The sequence below is a fragment of the Sinohyriopsis cumingii genome, chromosome 12 (genome assembly GCF_028554795.1).
Source record: "Sinohyriopsis cumingii isolate HCF-2022 chromosome 12, ASM2855479v2, whole genome shotgun sequence".
In the NCBI taxonomy this organism is placed as follows: Eukaryota; Metazoa; Mollusca; class Bivalvia; order Unionida; family Unionidae; genus Sinohyriopsis; species Sinohyriopsis cumingii.
The window spans coordinates 9356887-9379808 of NC_142972.1; the positions used below are offsets into that span (position 1 = coordinate 9356887).

Here is a 22922-nt window from a genome sequence, read left to right on the forward strand (position 1 = left end):
TTTGTCATTTTAACGTGTATCAAATGATGTACCAAGTATTTGTCATTTTAACGTGTATCAAATGATGTACCAAGTATTTGTCATTTTAACGTGTATCTAATGATCTACCAAGTATTTGTCATTTTAACGTGTATCAAATGATGTACCAAGTATTTGTCATTTTAACGTGTATCAAATGATCTACCAAGTATTTGTCATTTTAACGTGTATCAAATGATGTACCAAGTATTTGTCATTTTAACGTGTATCTAATGATCTACCAAGTATTTGTCATTTTAACGTGTATCAAACGATGTATCACTTTCTTTTATCTTAACATTTATCTAATGATCTAGCACTGTTTTTATTTTCGTTAAGTGTATCAAATCAACTATTTTTTGTTTTAAAATATATGCTTGAAAGCAAACATATTTTCTTGTATTTCAGTCTGAAAATCAGTCATTTTTTTACAGACTTTTTTAACCAGGTTGCTTAAACTCAACTGTAAATCTCTTTTTGGAGGTCACATATGCTGATGCCTTCAGGTCTAAATAAATCAGATTTTGAGTTTTAATCCACCCCACCCCCCAAAATGTCTGTAATGTTGGCAGATATACCTAAAGATTCAAGCTAAAAGAAAAACAACACATCTTCTTTCATTGCTTTTCTAAATAAAAGCTACTGTACTCTTTAATATCATGTGTTTCATGTATGGAATGTAACAAAAGTCAGCACTCCTACAAAGCAAATATGAAATTTATTTACAATATGCAAAATTTATAAAAAGAAAAAAACAACTATTTAAACTGCAAAATACCACCTGTATATTGTATGACAATATGAAGCTATAATACAAATATGTGATGCAAGAGAAAAAACATTACCTATGTAAGGCATTTTACATGGTAATAAGTATGTAATACATGAGAAAAGACATTACCTATGTACGACATTTTACAAGGTAATAATTTCTGCATGAAGCTAGATCATTAAACTTAGTGGAAAAAGAACATATTTGCATGCTTTATTTACCAAACTGTATGACTAAATTTCAGTAATATAAAAGCAATTGAAAATAAACTGTCTAAAATGTGTCATCTCTGAATCTTCTTTCGAGCTATAAAGCATTTTTTACAAATACTTCAACCTCCTTAAGCTCCGATGGGTCACACTGGTAAAATATAAGGAGCAAAAATAATGAGGACTATATAATGAAAACAGCATTAAAAAATTAAATTACCTAGATTTCAAAATACATGATTACTTACTTGAATAGTCTATTACTGGGTCCTTAGTCTTTTTTATTATTACAATGTATACAGGCAAATGAAATTCATTTTCAAATCTTAATGCCAAGATATAAAAGAATATCAGAAACAAACTGAACAGGAGCTTATTTATAATGGTATTTATGAAAAAAAATGATTTTTAAAAGCAGAAATAAATCTAATTAGGGAGAGGGAAGGAAAGAATGTGACAAACACAAAAGCTATTTGTACATCCAAGTGTTGTTCAAACTGACATAATTAACCTTCAATAAACAATGGTTATTTAATGAGTGATAAAATTTAAGGACTGACAAGCACAGGTATTAAAGAATATAATGACAAACATCATGTATTTATATAATTCATGACAATCATGATGTACGTGTATAATTCATGACAATCATCACCTATGTGCATAATTCATGACAATCATCACGTATGTGTATAATTCATGACAATCATCACGTATGTGTATAATTCATGACAATCATGATGTATGTGTATAATTCATGACAATCATGTATGTGTATAATTCATGACAATCATGATGTATAAATTCATGACAATCATCACCTATGTATATAATTCATGACAATCATCGCTTATACGTATAATTCATGACAATCATCGCTTATGCGTATAATTCATGACAATCATCACTTATATGTAAAATTCATGACAATCACTTATACGCATAATTCATGACAATCATCACTTATGCGTATAATTCATGACAATCATCACTTATATGTAATATTCATGACAATCATCACTTATACGTAAAATTCATGACAATCATCACTTATATGTAAAATTCATGACAATCATTTATATGTAAAACTCATGACAATCATCAAGCATGACTCAGCTGGAGATCAAACCCATAACCTCCCATATCTGAGGTGGACGCTCTAACCACTAGGCCACCTGAATAGTGAGACTGAATTTTGTCAATCCAAGGAAAGGTCTTATTCCAAACACTAAGCCAGGCATCACACACTTTCTTACAATTGGCTACATTCGGAAATGAACACAATAATGAAAGCTAAAGGTGCTCATTTGATGTACTCTTATGAATGACCACATGTACATCTCTGGGTCTTTCTGCCTCTAAATTCAATCACTGTAAATATCAACACATTTTCCCACCACACAGCAGCCAGTCAAAGTCTTTGAACTTGCTGCCCAGCTATTGCATCATGTTCTTTTTGATGTACTCTTATAAAATGGAAACATGTATGTATCAAGGGGTCTTTCAGTCACTGAATTTTGTCATTGTAAATATCAGCACAGCTAATTTATCAACACATTTTCCCACTAAGGAGGTGGCTGAAGCAGGAATGGCAAATCTTTCAATTTTGCCGCACACCTATTACAGACGTACAGATGAATCCCACCTAAGTGATTTTCTGTGTTCCAGATCAAAAACTGGCATTCAAATACGCATCATTAAGCATTTCTGCAACCTCTGTAATACATAACATTCATGACAATCATGATGTAATACATCAAGTCATGACAATCATGATGTAATATGTCAATTCATGACAATCATGATGTAATATATCAAGTCATGACAATCATGATGTAATATGTCAATTCATGACAATCATCATGTATATATCAAATTCATAACAATCATGATGCAAAATACAGAGGATATCAAATAGGTTTAATATAGAATTTATGAAATGAGTTGAATAATGTGCTTTTTTTGTGAGACTTGGCGAGTTTCATAAATTTAATATTTAATTATTACTCATTTGTGATTCTATTTATAAATTTTTATTTCAGTGGAAATTATTTAGAGAGAGAAAAAAAGAACAATTACATGCATTCTCACAGATACTGCACATTTCATTTGTTGTGCGTAAAAATAGTCCCCAAAAAAGTTGAAATAGCAAAAGTAGATTATACTTTTCTTACCAACTATAATTCAATCAGCATCATCCATTAAAAAAAAAAAACATTTTACAAGACAAAATCAGTACATAATCACAGTTAGTGTCATTCCATGTTATCCTAAAATGTCACTTTCACAACTAAAGATTACACTGTTGCAATATTTGTGTGGAGGATTACTGGATGCAGAAATTCCCATATTAACTGTAATGTTTTTGTGACTGGATATTTGCAGTATTTAAATTAGAACAGCAGAATGTACAGAAGACGTTTAAAAAAATCCTCTTTTTGTCAGATTTGCATCACAATTTAAATATAATGTGGTTGGATACAGTGGATAAAATTGTGTCAGTTGGGAGACAGAGATGAGTTTATTTACCTCTGAAACTTAACATTTAAACCAGGCTTGTATTTAGTGTGGATTCTCTGTTACACCATAACCCCACAAAACCACTATCAACTGAGCAATACTTCTCCTTGTTGTTCTTGTCTTGGGGTTTTATGCCATTTTTCATACGAGGATACTGTTATAAAGGACATAACAAATCCCTGTGGGGATGAATTGGCCAAATTCAGAGAGATAAGACCATTTTCACCCAATTCCCATTCGTGATTAGAGTCAAAGAATTGGCACCAAAATATTCATTGAAACAATAAATAGGAAAACTGTATCAACTATGTGATGAATATAAAATTCATGACAATTATGATGTTGTTGTTGTGGGGTTTATCGCCATTTTTCAGCACATGATAGGCTATACATGGCAGCCAGTATTAATGGTGGAGGAAGAACCCAGGAAAACCCTGGAAAGAACCACTTACCAACGAGAAGCTACTGGCAAGCTTTCTCACATACCCACACTGGCTGAATCTGAGACTCGAACCGGTGCAGACAGAGGTGAGAGATGACAATTATGATGTAATATACATAATTCATGACAATCATGATGTAATACATATAATTCATGACAATTATGAGGTAATGTATGTAATTAATATCATAATGTGAATAATTCATGTCAATCATCATGTAATATGTATCAGTAATGGCAATTAACATGTTTATATATATATATATATATATATATATATATATATATATATATATATATATATATATATATCAAGACAATCATCTGTAATAGGTATATGTCTAACTCATGACAAACATGAAGTAATATTTATAATTCATGTCAATCGCCATGTAATAATTCCTGACAACATGTAATAATTCATGACAATTAACATGTATAATTCATGCCAATCATCTGTAATAGGTATATGTATTGTAATATGTCTAACTCATGACAAACATGAAGTAAGATATATAATTCATGTAAATCACCATGTAATTATTTATGTTAATCACCATGTAATAATTCATGACAATTAACATGTAATAATTCATGACAATTAACATGTAATAATTCATGACAATTAATGTAATAATTCATGACAATTAACATGTAATAATTCATGACAATTAACATGTAATAATTCATGACAATTAACATGAAATAATTCATGACAATTAACATGTAATAATTCATGACAATTAACATGTAATAATTCATGACAATTAACATGTAATAATTCATGACAATTAACATGTAATAATTCATGACAATTAACATGTAATATGTATACTTCATGATAATCATCAAGTAATATATATATAATTCAAAGTTGGAATGGAATGTAAATACATCTGAATTCCCAATAAGATCAAAATCAAATGAAGGATTACATGTATATTTTTACATGCATGGGATTACATGTATATTTTTACATGCATTGGATTTATCAGATGACATATATTCCTATAAAATGTGAGACTCTCTATACAGATTACATGCTGTTGAATTGTGGAAATATTAACAAATACCAGGTTGGAGGGACACATAATATCCAATTAATAATAAAATGATGGCAATTAGCTTGTACTGCATTAGACACATACATGGGGGGGGGGGTGCTTTAGCATGTACTGCATTATACCTACATGGGGGGGGCTTTAGCTTGTACTGCATTATGCATACACATGGGGGGGGGGAGCATTAGCTTTTGCAGAACAACATCCAGGGGTCCCAAACTGAAACATGTCCTCACATGGGTCAGTGATCACACATGGGTCAGTGATCACACATGGGTCATTGATCACATATGTCAATTCTCAGATATGCGAGACATACAAGCCCAGAGTTATTTGAAACTTATGCAAAATCATAACCCCTCTATCAACCTCTCTCCTAAATGGCTGTGATCCAAATTCCAAAAACGCTGGCACAGTCTGCACCCAAAGTAATATAATTTACCCAAATCTCATTTGTCTAGCTTTAACCCACAGTAATATAATTGACTCAAATCTCATTTGTTTAGCTTTAACCCACAGTAATATAACAAACCCAAATCTCATATGTCTAGCTTTAACCCACAGTAATATAACAAACCCAAATCTCATGTCTAGCTTTAACCCACAGTAATATAACAAACCCAAATCTCATATGTCTAGCTTCAACAGCGGATAAGAATTTAATATTACATATGCACACCCCATTGTCTACATGTATGTAATGTATCATAATCTCCATGTGATTACCCATTAAGCATACAAAGCACATGCTTAGGACACCAGAAACAATTCAAATTAATTGTTGACAAAACCGAATGAATTATATATGACCATTTCAATCTGCATGTATGAGTATTTTGATTTAAAATGATGGCAACACTGGTATTTTCCCACCTTTTTGGCTTCTAATATTGTTTTTATTAGTTTCATATTTTGTAGAAAGTGGAAGGGCACCACAAAATTTTCAGTGCTTAGGCAGGGCTCGAAATTAGCGGTAGTCCACTAGCCCGAGGCTAGCAGATTTCCTATCGGACTAGTCCGATGGGCTAGTAAGTTTTGGTTATCAATAGTCAGCGTTTGTTTACACCATACCATAATAAAGACTTGACTTAGCAGATGTTCTGTAGAATCAGAGCAGTGGCCATTGTAAACAGTCATAAAATATTAGCATGAGAAGATGAAGTCAATTTCTGCCTCGGAAAGGTGTGTTTCTGTAACAAGAATCCATCCGATTTTGTGCATTTCACTTAACAGCGCAAATTATGATCCTGTCATTAACAATGGAAGTTTGGTAATTGATCCTAATTAATTTGATAACGAATTAAATGAAAAAATGATGTGGTATCACACTTTATTCACACGACCACAGTAACAAACTACAAAGTAGTATACCACACAAAAGAACACAGCAAAAACTATTCAAAGAAATTAGTTCGCACGTTTTTTTTGTGCTTGCTACCCAAACGCTTGCAACAGTCACAAACAGGAAACTACATATTTTACATTTCCATCAAAATAATTATAAGAATTAGATCCATTTTTTATGATTACGTTATTGACACATCCTTTCCATACAACTACTTTTTCTATGATGATTGAACAAATAATTGAATACAAACGGAGATATCCAAGCAGAATGCCGTATATTTGTTGGGAATTAAAATCTCTGAGCATGGGCATCTAAGATTTGAAAACTTTCCGCCTTATTATTAATTTCAACAATACACCAAGGTTCAATTAATTAGGAACAATTACCAAACTTATGACTTATGATACCGTAAAAGGAGCTGTTAAATACAACGCACCGAGTGTCAGAGGGCTTCGTTTGATGGGAACACACCTTTTACAAGCTGAAACTAACACTATCTTCTGATGCTAATATTTCATAACAGTGTTTACAATAGCCACTGCTTTGATCATGCTAAACATCCACTGAAGTTAAGTCTTCGTTAGGGAGAGGCCATTTAATTGTGGGAGGGGGCAAAGACGTGTTTCTTGCTCTTTCTTATATAAAGGATACTGTGCCATTCCTTTTCTTGCTTTAAATAATTTGTGTCAGCTATGCTATAACATCTCGTATTTCAAAACAAGGCACAATTCCCTCCTTACAAGACAGGCAAAATGTGGCATTTGATAGGTGTTCAGCCACCGGGAAATAAGTTGAATGAGAATGATGAGGAATAATTCTTATGATAGGGAAAAGCATAATGGAAAATTTCAGAAGAAATGGACAAAAGACAGGGAATGGCTGAATTATGACGAGGAAAGGAATGTTATGTGGTGTAACTGGTGTATGCAGTTTGCAAAAACAAACACAGAAAACCTCCAGTTTTGTTGCGGGTTGTTTGAACTTTAAGACTGAATCGGTAAACGTACATGAAAGCTGTGTGAGATTGTTTTGTGAACAGGACTAGTAAAGATTTGACAGGACTAGTAAATTTCTCAATATACTAGTCCTTCTGGCTACAAAGAAATTTGTGTTAAATTCGAGCCCTGTTAGGGCCCTAATCCAGCACTGCATGGGGTTAACAACTATTCATATGCATTGTACAACATGAATGAAAATCAAAGCATAACAATTTACACAAAATATAAGGTTTCATTTTCATCTCAATGGTGGAATACTGTTTTCACATAAGAGCATGAAAAAGAATCCCAATGGCATACTATTAAATATGAATGTTCTTTTAAGCAATAAACATGGTGTAAATGCTTAATCTATCTTCTAGCACAAATATAAATCAGTCATTACATCTAGTGTAATTCACCTGTAAGATGACATTAAAAAAAAGGAAACAAGAGTAATGTGAATTGCATATCATACACTGTATTTAATGGTCATCTACACAGGCAGTAGAAGGGCATGACCTCCAAATCAATTGGCTGGCAGTACAAGGGCATGACCCTCAAATCAATAGGCTGCTCCCTTACCTTATGATATTTTCCATCTTCTGCAACCAATCAGGAATATAAATGAAAGCTATCAATAAAGGAGTGACAGACACAACCAAGGATAATCTTTATGTGGAATGATGAACATATGATCTTTATCTATCTTCTGTTGATTGGCCATCAGCATGTACATAAATTATACACTGTTACAACTGGCCATCAGCAAGTACATAAATTATACACTGTTACAATTGACCATCAGCATGTACATAAATTATACGCTGTTACAATTGGCTATCAGCAAGTATATACATTATACACTATTACAATTGGCCATCAGCAAGTACATAAATTATACACTGTTACAATTGACCATCAGCATGTACATAAATTATACACTGTTACAATTGGCTATCAGCAAGTATATACATTATACACTATTACAATTGGCCATCAGCAAGTACATAAATTATACACTGTTACAATTGGCCATCAGCAAGTATATAAATTATACACCTTTATAAAAATTGATTGCACAATTGATACATACATTAAATCAAATCTATCACAGGTACATACATTTGATCAATACAAGAGATCTAAACTTACATGTACATAAACACATTCAAATATGTAAATGTTTACTCACATCTTATGGTAAACTAAAGTCAGACATGATTATGACTTGAACAATTTTATGCCCACTGCAATATTTAATTATGCATATCAACAACATTCTGAACAGAAATGGTTGCTTAAATATGAAGGAGTTACCTTTCCTATATATATATATTATGATACCAAATACACTGTAAAATTAAGTCTGACTCAAGATTAATCAATCCTGTCTAAAAATTCTTCATTCTTTTTGCACTTTTAAGGAAAGGAAACTATTAGTTGATGCTACAAATATAAAAATTGCACCTGAGCCCTCAGCTAACAGAATGCTTTCCTTGTAGTACAGCTTACTATACAATTTTGAGGTAGCTCAAATGACTCTGTCCGATTTGTGATCACTCATTTGATCAGGATTATAATAGTCACTATTTCATGCTATATCTTTATTATGCCATGAATAGTGACCATGCATGAATAGTAAACACACATCAAGTGACCACACTTGAATAGTGACCTTGCATATATAGTGACCAGTCACCACACACGAATAGTGACCATGCATGAATAATGACCACACATGAATATATGTGAGATTTTTACCCTCATACATGTCATTATCATTTACTAAATGGCTGCCACTTGTTAGGACCTTTTTGCTCACAAACAACCCACCCTATTTAGTTATATATATTTACATACACACTCAAACCTGCGCACACACACAGATATATATATGGCCCGCTATAATACTGTAGTTGGGAGCCATAGAACCCGACCATGTTATAAGCAACCAGGTCAGTTAGCTGAATAAAATGATGCATGTACCCCCAAAAATGTGCGGGGGGTGGGTGATGGTGGTGTAATAAATGTGAGCGGTAAGCTTCATCGGCACAGCTACCATCTTAAATTGATGCATATTACATGTGTGTGTGTGTGTGTGTGATTTGGAATTTTAACGTAGCTTTAACAATTTTATAGTCATATCGCTATGATGTTTAGCATTGGGACATTATGCCAGCCAGACTTGTAGCATGATGTCCCACCCAGTCACATTTTCCTGACACCAGGCCAATCAGTCCTTACACTAACCTCTTAATGCTGAGCGCCAAGCAAGGCAGCTGTTAGTACAATTTTTACAAGTCTTTGGTATGACTCAGCTGGGGATCGAACCCACGACTATCCGCATTCAAGGTGGATGCTCTAACCACTAGGCCACCAGAGAAATGAGAAATACACCTGTAGTGAAAACAGAGAAGGCATATATAATATTTTACTTTATTTAGAGAACAACAAATTGGTACATACACAAGTATACTGTTAATAAATATACACGATTAATGTATAGAATGAATAGAGTATCAACACAGTGTACTCACCCACAAATCTCATCAGATACAATGAATAAACAATACAAGTGATTCCGTCGAAAATATCACACACAGAGATTTAAAATATTCAATAATTTTGTCACAGGTCATATAGGTCTGAATTCAGTGGAAAAACAGCACAATCATGTAACGAATGATGAAGGACAGTTACTTTTCAGTATGTAACAAGTCGGTAAAAGTTAGTTTGCATTTTAAGCTGCCATTGGTAGCATTCATAAGCATAAACCTTTTCCGTAAAAAGGAAACTTTCACGGCACAGTTGAAGTGTTCCAGTCATGTTGAAAAGTGCAAAAATCCATCAGATTCCATTGCTTTTATATAAGTTTGGTACTGACTTCCTTTGAAGAAACGTTCTTTGTTTTTATTGAAGATTGTAGTTGGCTTTCTTTGATGAAGGGTGCATGTGTTATTGAAGTCACAGCTAAAGGAAAGCTTAAAAGAACCAAAGAAATGATCTTTTCTTATTGTGGATGCAACATCAAATAATTGTATTGCATGATTGAGACTGATTTTTGTTTCCGTTTTCATAACAATCGGTGCTTCAATGGTAATCAGTTTCCTTTGAAATTTCAGCAAACTATTTTATCTGGCTACATATTTAAAAAGGAATTGGCCGTTGTTTGGTCTATTCTAGTTACTGTTACTCCCTGCCTATTGAACAGACCAACAAGTAAGATGTTTTTTTTTCCTTCTTCACATTTGTGGTAGCGGAGTGATGCTGCCTTCCACGCATGTGTCAGAAATTTAATAAAGGGTCCACAGAAGATAGAGATGCCAGTGTTCTGGCCTGATGAAAGGGATTATTACAAAAAATGTGAGTGTTTTGAATGACTTAATTCTGAATGAAAAGAGGAGGAATTTTAAGTCATCTAAATATATTAATTACTAACAAGTGGCCAAAAATCCAACGAAAGTTAGATTATGAGATAATGCCTCATCCACTGATTTCTGTTCCCAGAAATGTCAACAACAAAAAAAGCAGATATTTCACAACATAAGCAGACTGATATAACAATGCACTGTTCAGATTGCTTGTCAATGTGGACAGAGAATTTGTTTATGTAACAACAGATACATTTCAGTGCATTTTATATTAAGTCTGTGGCTTTTCTTTCATGGGGCCTCTGAATTTCTCCACTCCTAACCAATGGTTGTATATACAAGTTTAAACAGCTAACAATGTCGCCACTAAAAAAATTGCCAAATGGCATATTTGCCACCAATAAGGGGGAAAAAATCCAAGTTTGCGACATTGGCAAAGCCCTATGTGTTCCCATAATAAACCTTTTACAAGTTATTTATCATACTTTTAAGAAGAAAAAAGTAGTTTTTCCTGTATGAGACAAATACATATAAAATTTAAGGAGCCATGCCACGATCTTGTATAGTTCATACGCAATCTCTTTCCCAAAATTATAATAAACTTTTTACGTTTTGTTGGTACTCTTAAGAAAGATTTTTTTTTTCATGTATGAGAAAAATACATGTGAAATTTCGGGAGCCACACCACGACCATGTTATAACAGAGCATGGTCACACTGTATATATAATATACATAACATAGTTATACAACACATTTTAATGGTTACCAGAATGTCTTGTTCAAGCATATACTTAAACATATTATGGCTAGAATATTTATAAAAGCATTTAGCATTATTCATTACATTAATGCATTACACACACATACCCTTCAGCAGCAAATACAACATTATTTTTTCTCTGTCAGTGAGACAGAGGCCTGCATTCAATTCAATCATGATTGATTTTGATGGAAAAGTGCTTGAGAAATCATTTCACACAAAAATAGTTAAGATCATGAAAGAAAAAGAAAATCTATGTATTTACACAAACTTTTGGCTTCTATCTGAAAAAGGATAACAATTTCTCCCCACAAAATTAGTTGTGAGTTCTACTTATAAAGTTATTATTATTCTATGATCCATTACCTATCATCTCAAAGGAAAAGTAGAATCATCCATACACACAGATTTCCATTGGATGCTTGAGATAAGAATTTGAACCATTATTTTGGGAAATAGTTTTATTAATTGAGAATAAAATTATTTGGAAAAAGTTGTTCAAACAAGGGGAAATTCAACAAAATTTTGAATTTGTTGGGATTAGGGTCCATTTGCATGGGACTGAAGTATGTTTTTGTTCATGAGAACACAAATAATAAATCCCTGATTACAAGACCTATATTTTTCTTGTAATGGACCAGTAGAAATCCCTGACATAAGAATCTATAATTCTCTTGTAATGGACCAGTAGAAATCCCTGACATAAGAATCTATAATTCTTTTGTAATGGACCAGTAGAAATCCCTGACATAAGAATCTATAATTCTTTTGTAATGGACCAGTAGAAATCCCTGACATAAGAATCTATAATTCTTTTGTAATGGACCAGTAGAAATCCCTGACATAAGAATCTATAATTCTCTTGTAATGGACCAGTAGAAATCCCTGACATAAGAATCTATAATTCTCTTGTAATGGACCAGTAGAAATCCCTGACATAAGAATCTATAATTCTTTTGTAATGGACCAGTAGAAATCCCTGACATAAGAATCTATAATTCTCTTGTAATGGACCAGTAGAAATCCCTGACATAAGAATCTATAATTCTCTTGTAATGGACCAGTAGAAATCCCTGACATAAGAATCTATAATTCTTTTGTAATGGACCAGTAGAAATCCCTGACATAAGAATCTATAATTCTTTTGTAATGGACCAGTAGAAATCCCTGACATAAGAATCTATAATTCTCTTGTAATGGACCAGTAGAAATCCCTGACATAAGAATCTATAATTCTTTTGTAATGGACCAGTAGAAATCCCTGACATAAGAATCTATAATTCTTTTGTAATGGACCAGTAGAAATCCCTGACATAAGAATCTATAATTCTTTTGTAATGGACCAGTAGAAATCCCTGACATAAGAATCTATAATTCTTTTGTAATGGACCAGTAGAAATCCCTGACATAAGAATCTATAATTCTCTTGTAATGGACCAGTAGAAATCCCTGACATAAGAATCTATAATTCTCTTGTAATGGACCAGTAGAAATCCCTGACATAAGAATCTTTAATTCTCTTGTAATGGACCAGTGGAAGTCGCTGTCATATTCTGATGGACCAGTGAAAATCACTAATATAAAGGAGTATTATTTTCTTTGATCGAACCAGCAGAAAAACTAACACGAAGAAATGTACATGTAATATCAATGAACAAAGTCATCATCTGATGTATCTGTCATTAGGGGAACCTTTACCCCATTTTCCAATGATGATGTGTAATGGACAATGCCAGGAAAATCCACCAGAGAGTGGGACTGGATCCTGTGTCGCTTGTAGATGCGATGAACTCTGCAAGCTGCCACACTGTATACTCCTCCAATCAGCCCACAGAAAAGCAATATCACCATATCTAAAACAAAATGACAATCTATGATAGTGAATGGAAAATGGCATTTTTTTTTATATTAACTGTATTCACACCTTAAAGTTTACAAACAAAAGTAAATTTAAAGTAATTCTCATTTTCCTTGAAAAACAGACTAAGAAACCCAGCAAATAACTAGAAGTGTATTCACATTGATACAGATGCCACACCACCATGCCTGAAAGCTGCATGGGAGACAAATAGACAAGTAAGAGAAATATTATGTACCCTTTCAATTTCATGACTGGGTGAAAAACAGATGGACAAACAAGGGTAACACTAAATGCTGTGCCCTATCAGTATCAAGACTGAGCCCTATCAGTATCAAGACTGGGTCCTATCAGTGTCAAGACTGGGCCCTATCAGTATCAAGACTGGGCCCTATCAGTATCAAGACTGGGCCCTATCAGTGTCAAGACTGGGCCCTATCAGTATCAAGACTGGGTCCTATCAGTGTCAAGACTGGGCCCTATCAGTGTCAAGACTGGGCCCTATCAGTATCAAGACTGGGCCCTATCAGTATCAAGACTGGGTCCTATCAGTGTCAAGACTGGGCCCTATCAGTATCAAGACTGGGCCCTATCAGTATCAAGACGGGGCCCTATCAGTGTTAAGACCGGGCCCTATCAATGTCAAGCTTACTGATGGTTTGGTGCATTAACATAATACTAATTTACATAGTGATATTAATTTACACAGTGATATTAAGTTACATCATACCGTTTTCCACAGTGATATTAATTTACACTGATATTAATTTACACAATGATATTAATTTACACAATGATATTAATTAATAGTGATACTAATTTACACAATGATATTAATATACACAGTGATATTAATTTACAGAGATATTAATTTACATCATACCATTTTCCACAGTGATATTAATTTACACTGATATAATATTTACACTGATATTAATTTACACAGTGATATTAATTTACAGTGATATTAATTTACACAGAGATATTAATTTACATCATACCATTTTCCACAGTGATATTAATTTACACTGATATTAATTTACAGTGATATTAATTTACACAATGATATTAATTTACACAGTGATACTAATTTACACTGATATTAATTTACAGAGATATTAATTTACATCAACCATTTTCCACAGTGATATTAATTTACACAATGATATTAATTTACACAATAATATTAATTTACACAATAATATTAATCTACACACTGATACTAATTTACACACTGATACTAATTTACATAGTGACACTAATTTACACTGATATTAATTTACACAGTGATATTAATTTACACAATGATATTAATTTACAAAGTGATATTAATTAATAGTGATACTAATTTACATATATTAATTTACACACTGATACTATTTACATAGTGACACTAATTTACACTGATATTAATTTACAAAGTGATATTAATTTACACAATGATATTAATTTACAAAGTGATATTAATTAATAGTGATAATAATTTAGTAATACCATTTTACACTGATATTAATTTACAGTGATATTTGTAAACAGATATCAATTTACACAGTGATATTAATTCACACAGTGATACTTTTATAGATATTAATTTACACAGTGATAATAATTTACAGTGATATTAATTAATAGTGATACTAATTTACACTGATATTATTTTACAGTGATATTTTATATAGATATTAATTTACACAGTGATATTAATTTACACTGATATTTTTATACAGATATTAATTTACACAGTGATATTAACTGTGATACTAATTTACACTGATACTAATTTAGAGTGATATTTTTATACAGATATTAATTTACACAGTGATATTAATTTATACAGTGATACTAATTTACAGAGTCATACCATTTTACACAGTTATGCATTAATTTATACAGTAATATTAATTTACACAGTAATATCAATTTACACAAGATCAGATGGCAGAACATAACTCTGGAGATGCTATTCATAGGTTTTTTAAACAAAGTGGTCCCCTCATGAACGGTCCCCACCCACTTTTTATGGTCAGATTCCCTTGGCAATGATTTTGTATTCAAAAGTACCCCTCAAGAAAGGCCACTCCTCTAATGTGACCAGTGGCCAGCATATTAGTGCAAAACTGTGAACATTATCCCTCACAAGCAGACACTTTTTATTTTAATATGCGCCCAAAACCAATATTTAATTCACATGGTAATGTAAGTAATTAGATTATTGATGTTTGTTTCCAGATGAATGGTTTTTGTTACTGAAAGAGTGTGTGTGTGATTTAGATTTTTAACGTAGCTTTAACAATTTTTCAGTCATATCGCTACGATGTCTGCAGTGTGACAGTTGATAGTAATGTCTAGCACTGGGGCATCTAGTTACGATGTCGTAGCCTCAACTTGATTTGTTGTGGTTGAGGCTACAAACCGATTCCATATCATGTAATGGAGCAAAAAAAATCATCACTAAAGTCAGAAAAACAAACAGCGTAGAAATCAACTACATAAGTAAAATCATGTTGTGAAAGAAGTTTGGCTATTTTGAATTTATTAAGCCCTTACATGATAAAATAAATTGGCATGGTTACTCTAACCTTATCCTGTCCGCCATGACAGATAACGCGAGACTCTCGCCATGACCCCTTTTCTACGTAAGGCTTGCCAGACCATATTTTGGATATTCTACACTATATTATTATCAATCAAGTGGCGAATAATCGCTTCTTGGTGGAATTTCAAAGTTGCTGATAAAACATATTTACTTTTAATACGCAGAATTTCTGACCCAAACGGTGCCAAATTTTTACTACGATTTGTTTACATTTTCAAATAAGGCGTCAATGTCCTTATATGGCACACAAACAAACGAGGCTGAGAACGGAAGTAATCATGATTTGAAATAATATGGCGGACAGTCTAAACGAAAATATTGGCTAAAAAAGGTAAACGAGATTTTACAATTATTTCTACAATGATTTTCGATACTTCCGGTATTAAATAAGAGGACTACTCAATTTATTGGATTATATGTAAGGAATAAGTTTAAATTGTTATTATTAGGCTAAAAGAGTGCCGGGTGTGATTCACACCGGCTTGCTCCATTAACACGTATATGCTCATGTTAGTACCCTGTCCACGAGGTATGAGTAAGGGTACTAATATTAGTACTATGGGGCGTCATGCTGCAGACATGTAGCATGATGTCCCACCCGGTCACATTATCCTGACACAAGACCAACCAGTCCTAACACTAGCCTCTTAATGCTGAGCGCCAAGCGAGGCAGCTGTTAGTACCATTTTTGTAAGTCTTTGGTATGACTTGGCTGAGGATCAAACCCACGACCTTCCGCATCCGAGGCGGATGCTCTAACCACTAGGCCACCGTAGCGGTTGTCACTGAAAGAAGTGTTGGCTAAAGTACATGTACCACTAAGGTTAATATTATATCATTCACACTGATGTTTATGGGAAATAGAGTCAACAATGTTGTGACAGAGTTTTTGGGCTTCACACAGCAGTTCAGTTTTTTTCTTTGATGATTATGACCAGTGTAAATGTCAAGATCATAACATGGTCAGCATCGGCTAAATATAGATTTTATGGATTAACACACAGAGTGAAATTAACCTTGAACAAAACATATTAAATATTTAGAGGATTCTGAACATATATAAGGATATACTGATTTACAGAGGTGATTTCCTTGGAAAGTATTTTCCTGGGCTCTAAACAGAATTTCAGAATGAGTCATCCCAGACTCTTCACACATGGAACTCAGGAGTCCCCAGCCTATTTCTGAGAGTCCCTGAGTTTCCAAAGGAAAGAAAGAAAATTGAAAAGTACATAATCATTATTTCATTACATATCTGGGTTAAATCATTAACCATTTACATTATTATACTAAAAGGAAAATACTGTTAGGTAAATAGTAAATTTATTATTTATATCCTGATAGCATAAAAAACCACACGAATAATTAGTTTCAATTCCATGAATGATGCAAACTAGCATCTCAATTCACAAAAACAAAACTACACAAGTAAGCACCTGGTATCACACTGTACCATATACATAAACATAAACTACATGAGTAAGCACCTGGCATTACACTCTACCATATACATACACGTAACCTACCATGAGTAAACACCTGGCATTACACTGTACCATATACATAAACATAAACTACATGAGTAAGCACCTGGCATTACATTGTACCATATACATACACATAAACTACCATAAGTAAACACCTGGCATTACACTGTACCATATACATACACATAAACTACCATGAGTAAACACCTGGCATTACACTGTACCATATACATAAACATAAACTACATGAGTAAGCACCTGGTATTACATTGTACCATATACATACACATAAACTACCATGAGTAAACACCTGGCATTACACTGTACCATATACATAAACATAAACTACATGAGTAAGCACCTGGTATTACATTGTACCATATACATACAAATAAACTACCATAAGTAAACACCTGGCATTACACTGTACCATATACATACACATAAACTACCATGAGTAAACACCTGGCATTACACTGTACCATATACATAAACATAAACTACATGAGTAAGCACCTGGCATTACACTGTACCATATACATACACATAAACTACCATCATTAAATTAAACATTGACAGAATGAAAAATACACGAAGCAACAATCTATATATATATATTGATTAGCAAACACCTTTAAATGCCGTAAGAGATGACCCAAAGGGATAAAGGTGGGATATAATGTGGGTTCCATAGAAAAGATGAATTAATCTTGGCACATGTGTGGTACCAAAATAGCCCGAGACTGCCATGGGAACTGTTGTCAAGATGAATTCACACAAGCTTTTGGCACTGAACTTACAGCCATTATTTTGGCCTTTTGTTGGCAACAGTGTCCTTTTTGGTTTCCCCGAAAAATTAAAAAAGATTTTGCCAACTCATTTTTATGAAGTTGATGTACTCTTCTGCACTCTTTCAAAAAGTCGCTATTGATACTGTAGTGCCCCTGTACAATTCACATGTACTTCTGCAGCAGCTATTACGATTATGGCATATATATGATTTGATAAATATTCTCCAAAATCAGTCTAAAAAGACGATTTCTTTTATGATTTATATTTGTGTCATCACCAATTTAATTAAATAGGGCAACAATTATGTGCTGAACAAATGCATGTTCCTGCATACACTCAATTAGACATCAGTTTCTTTGATATCACACCAGAGTTGCCTTTGATATCACACCAGAGTTACCTTTGATATCACACCAGAGTTACCTTTGATATCACACCAAAGTTACCTTCAATGGGCTAGTCACATAACATTGATACTGACTGCCTGTTTATTACTCAGACAGGCTTCATATCTGTTTACTTAAGTCCAACCGTTACCAATTCTGTAAACTGGCTTATAAAAAAAGGGGGAGGGCAAAAATGAAATGTACCATGGGGCCATGTTAAAGTTAGAAAGGGTGCAACCTTTCTGAATTCCATGCAAATTTGACCTGAAAGCTCAGGTCCCTGGGAACCCTGATTTTTGACTATTGTTTTAAGTACTACAATCAATGGAACAATAGCCAAATGATGTAACAATTATTACAATCCGTAGAACAATAGCCAACAATTATTACAATCATTTGAACCATAGCTAAGTGATATAACTATTATTATTTCTAATTATTTACCTAAGCTGGAGCTGCCTATCTTGACATTAAAAAAAGGACATTGGATATAAACTTTTGTATTAGTTTTAGTAAGAACTTAAAATTTGGGTCTAAATATTTTTAGATATTATGACATTAATAACAACAATAATAATAATAACTATATTTTTTTCAATTCATTCTGGTCAAGAAATGAATTTTCCATAAGACATAAAGATACCTAACTATATACATCACACATTTAATTGTACTATGATGTGTATACTTAGGTATCTTTATCCAGCAAAGATTTTAAACTAGATAGCTGGTGTACTCCTAGCTGAAATGGAAACCAAACTAGGGTTTTCAAAAGTTGAGTTCTCAGCTGAAATGGAAACCAAACTAGGGTTTTCAAAAGTTGAGTTCTCAGCTGAAATGGAAACCAAACTAGGGTTTTCAAAAGTTAAGTTAATGGTGTATCTACAATAAACCCTTTTTTAAAATATTGTAGTTTATCTTGATTTTGTGCATAATTATTAGCCCAAATAGAACAAAAAGATGTGACATAATATACACGCTGTAGAATATCTTTCTGTTCTTGGGGGAGATAAGATTTTATTCTGTTCAAGAAATAAAGCATTTTGCTTTTCTAATGATCTAATCAATTTGCATATACATGTACCAGCTCAAGATAATGTCAATCATCATGTGAAGTAGTTTTTTATTTCAGTCTATTCATTTTATAACAGACACGGAGGGAATCAATCAGTCTATTCATTTTATAACAGACACGGAGGGAATCAATCAGTCTATTCATTTTATAACAGACACGGAGGGAATCAATCAGTCTATTCATTTTATAACAGACACGGAGGGAATCAATCAGTCTATTCATTTTATAACAGACACGGAGGGAATCAATCAGTCTATTCATTTTATAACAGGCATGGAGGGAATCAATCAGTCTATTCATTTTATAACAGACACGGAGGGAATCAATCAGTCTATTCATTTTATAACAGACACGGAGGGAATCAATCAGTCTATTCATTTTATAACAGGCATGGAGGGAATCAATCAGTCTATTCATTTTATAACAGGCATGGAGGGAATCAATCAGTCTATTCATTTTATAACAGACACGGAGGGAATCAATCAGTCTATTCATTTTATAACAGACACGGAGGGAATCAATCAGACTATTCACTTTATAACAGACATGGAGGGAATCAATCAGTCTATTCATTTTATAACAGACACGGAGGGAATTATTCAGTCTATTTATTTTAGAACAGGCATGGAGGGAATTATTCAGTCTATTCATTTTATAACAGGCATGGAGGGAATTATTCAGTCTATTCATTTTACAACAGACACGGAGGGAATCATTCAGTCTATTCATTTTATAACAGATACGGGGGGAATCAATCAGTCTATTCATTTTATAACAAACACGGAGGGAATCAATCAGTCTATTCATTTTATAACAGACATGGAGGGAATCAATCAGTCTATTCATTTTATAACAGACACGGAGGGAATTATTCAGTCTATTCATTTTAGAACAGGCATGGAGGGAATTATTCAGTCTATTCATTTTATAACAGGCATGGAGGGAATGAATCAGTCTATTCATTTTAGAACAGGCATGGAGGGAATCATTCAGTCTATTCATTTTAAAACAGGCATGGAGGGAATCAATCAGTCTATTCATTTTAGAACAGGCATGGAGGGAATCATTCAGTCTATTCATTTTAAAACAGGCATGGAGGGAATCAATCAAGGCTATTCATTTTAGAACAGGCATGGAGGGAATCATTCAGTCTATTCATTTTACAACAGACACGGAGGGAATCATTCAGTCTATTCATTTTATAACAGATACGGGGGGAATCAATCAGTCTATTCATTTTATAACAGACACGGAGGGAATCAATCAGTCTATTCATTTTATAACAGGCATGGAGGGAATCAATCAGTCTATTCATTTTAGAACAGGCATGGAGGGAATCAATCAGTCTATTCATTTTATAACAGGCATGGAGGGAATCAATCAGTCTATTCATTTTAGAACAGGCATGGAGGGAATCAATCAGTCTATTCATTTTATAACAGGCATGGAGGGAATCAATCAGGCTATTCATTTTAGAACAGGCATGGAGGGAATCATTCAGTCTATTCATTTTAGAACAAGCATGGAGGGAATCATTCAGTCTATTCTTTTAGAACATGCATCAAGGGAATCATTCAGTCTGTTCATTTTAGAACAAGCACGTAGGGAATCATTCAGTCTATTATTTTAGAATAGTAGTCCAACATACCTATCCGACCTCACCCATGTGTACACATCAGTAAGATACTTACGCTCCTCTTCTGACAACTGTATACTCATTATTCCCACTATGAAAACAAAGTCATATGGACAGCGTTCTCTTGCATACCAGGGCCCAGCAACATGGAATGAATTGCCCACTGAACTTAGACACAAAAACACAGTGATCCCATTCAAGAGTGCTCTCAAAACTCACTTATTTCGACTGCAAGAACAAACTTAAAGACCTAATCATGTTTCCTACCATAAATATTCTCAGCATGGTTTTTTTTAATGTTTTCTAATTTTATGGTGTTTGTGTTTGTAATCTTATCATTATAAATGTTTTTATCTTATTGATGTTGTCTAATGTTGTAAAGTACTTAGAGCTTCTAAAGATTAGGTGCTATACAAAGTCCTAATTATTATTATTATTATAATATATATATATATATATACACACACACACACACACAAAGTGTCTGTAGCAGTACAATGACCTTAAGGATGTTTTACCTAAATTGTTAGATATGTCCAACAAATACAGATCTTTCAAACCTAAGCGTGTCATAATATGATGATATAAAGTGCATAAAGCAAATTAAACATGCAAGCAGAGTGAGGAAATGGCATGCACATTGTTAATGGTTGACAGTGACAGCTGTAAGTCTAATATGCAAGTCAGGGAAAGGCTGACTTTCCAATTGGTTTGATTAATTGGCGTTGTTTCGGTTACTGTATGCCGTGTACATGTTTAGAAATTTTGATAAATATGAATTTATTATATATAATTCTCTAGAGAAGGAAACATTCCTGTTACTGAGCATTAATTATTTCATATAAATGGTACAAAAACTAAGGAAATTTTGGTCCAATTTCAATCTTGTATACAAAACATTGCAGATAAAAATGTACATGCATTTTGTGTGTGTTCATGTGCAACAGGGGGAATAAAATCAGCTCTGTGTGTGTGTGATTTGGATTTTTAACGTAGCTTTTAACAATTTTTCTAGTCATATCGCTACGATGTCTGCAGTGTGATAGTTTATAGTGATATCTAGCATTGGGCATCATGCCACAGACATGTAGCATGATGTCCCACCCAGTCATATTATCCTGACACAAGGCCGACCAGTCGTAACACTAACCTCTTAATGCTGAGCACCAAGCAAGGCAGCTGTTAGTACCATTTTTGTAAGTCTTTGGTATGACTCGGCCGGGGATCCAACCCACGACCTCCCGCATCTGAGGCGGATTCTCTAACCACTAGGCCACCGGAGTGGTATAAAATCGAGTAATCTCACACTCATGCACACATGCACCAAGCTGGAAAACATACAGGCAATGAAGATTTTAGGTCCCCCATCCTCCATTTCTTCCTTTAGAAGTTCCCTAACATTGTCCAGGGATCCGTTGTTAGGATGAGGGTTGATTTTCAGAAGATGGCATAGCAGGGGGTAAATATCCACGTTGTTAAATGTATCAACACTAACACCCTTCTTGAATCCTGGACCCATGGCAAGGAAAAAAGGATGCATGCTTGACAGGCTGTTGTTGTAACCATGAACACCAACTGCAAAAAAAAAAAAAATGTAAAAAAAATGCAAA

At 33.5% G+C, this 22922-nt stretch overlaps 1 protein-coding gene across 1 annotated transcript in view; it reads right to left on the reverse strand.

Moving 5' to 3' along the window:
• Positions 1–630: 630 nt before the first annotated feature.
• LOC149785986 (ectonucleotide pyrophosphatase/phosphodiesterase family member 5-like) overlaps positions 631–22922 on the reverse strand; it is a 32060-nt gene continuing 9768 nt past the window's right edge. The window contains exons 3-4 of the mRNA XM_089976252.1: positions 22654–22887; positions 631–13335 (exon numbers count right to left, since the gene is read on the reverse strand). Coding sequence (XP_089832378.1) covers positions 13130–13335; positions 22654–22887 — 440 coding nt within the window. The 3' untranslated portion in view covers positions 631–13129. The remainder of the gene's footprint in view (positions 13336–22653; positions 22888–22922) is intronic.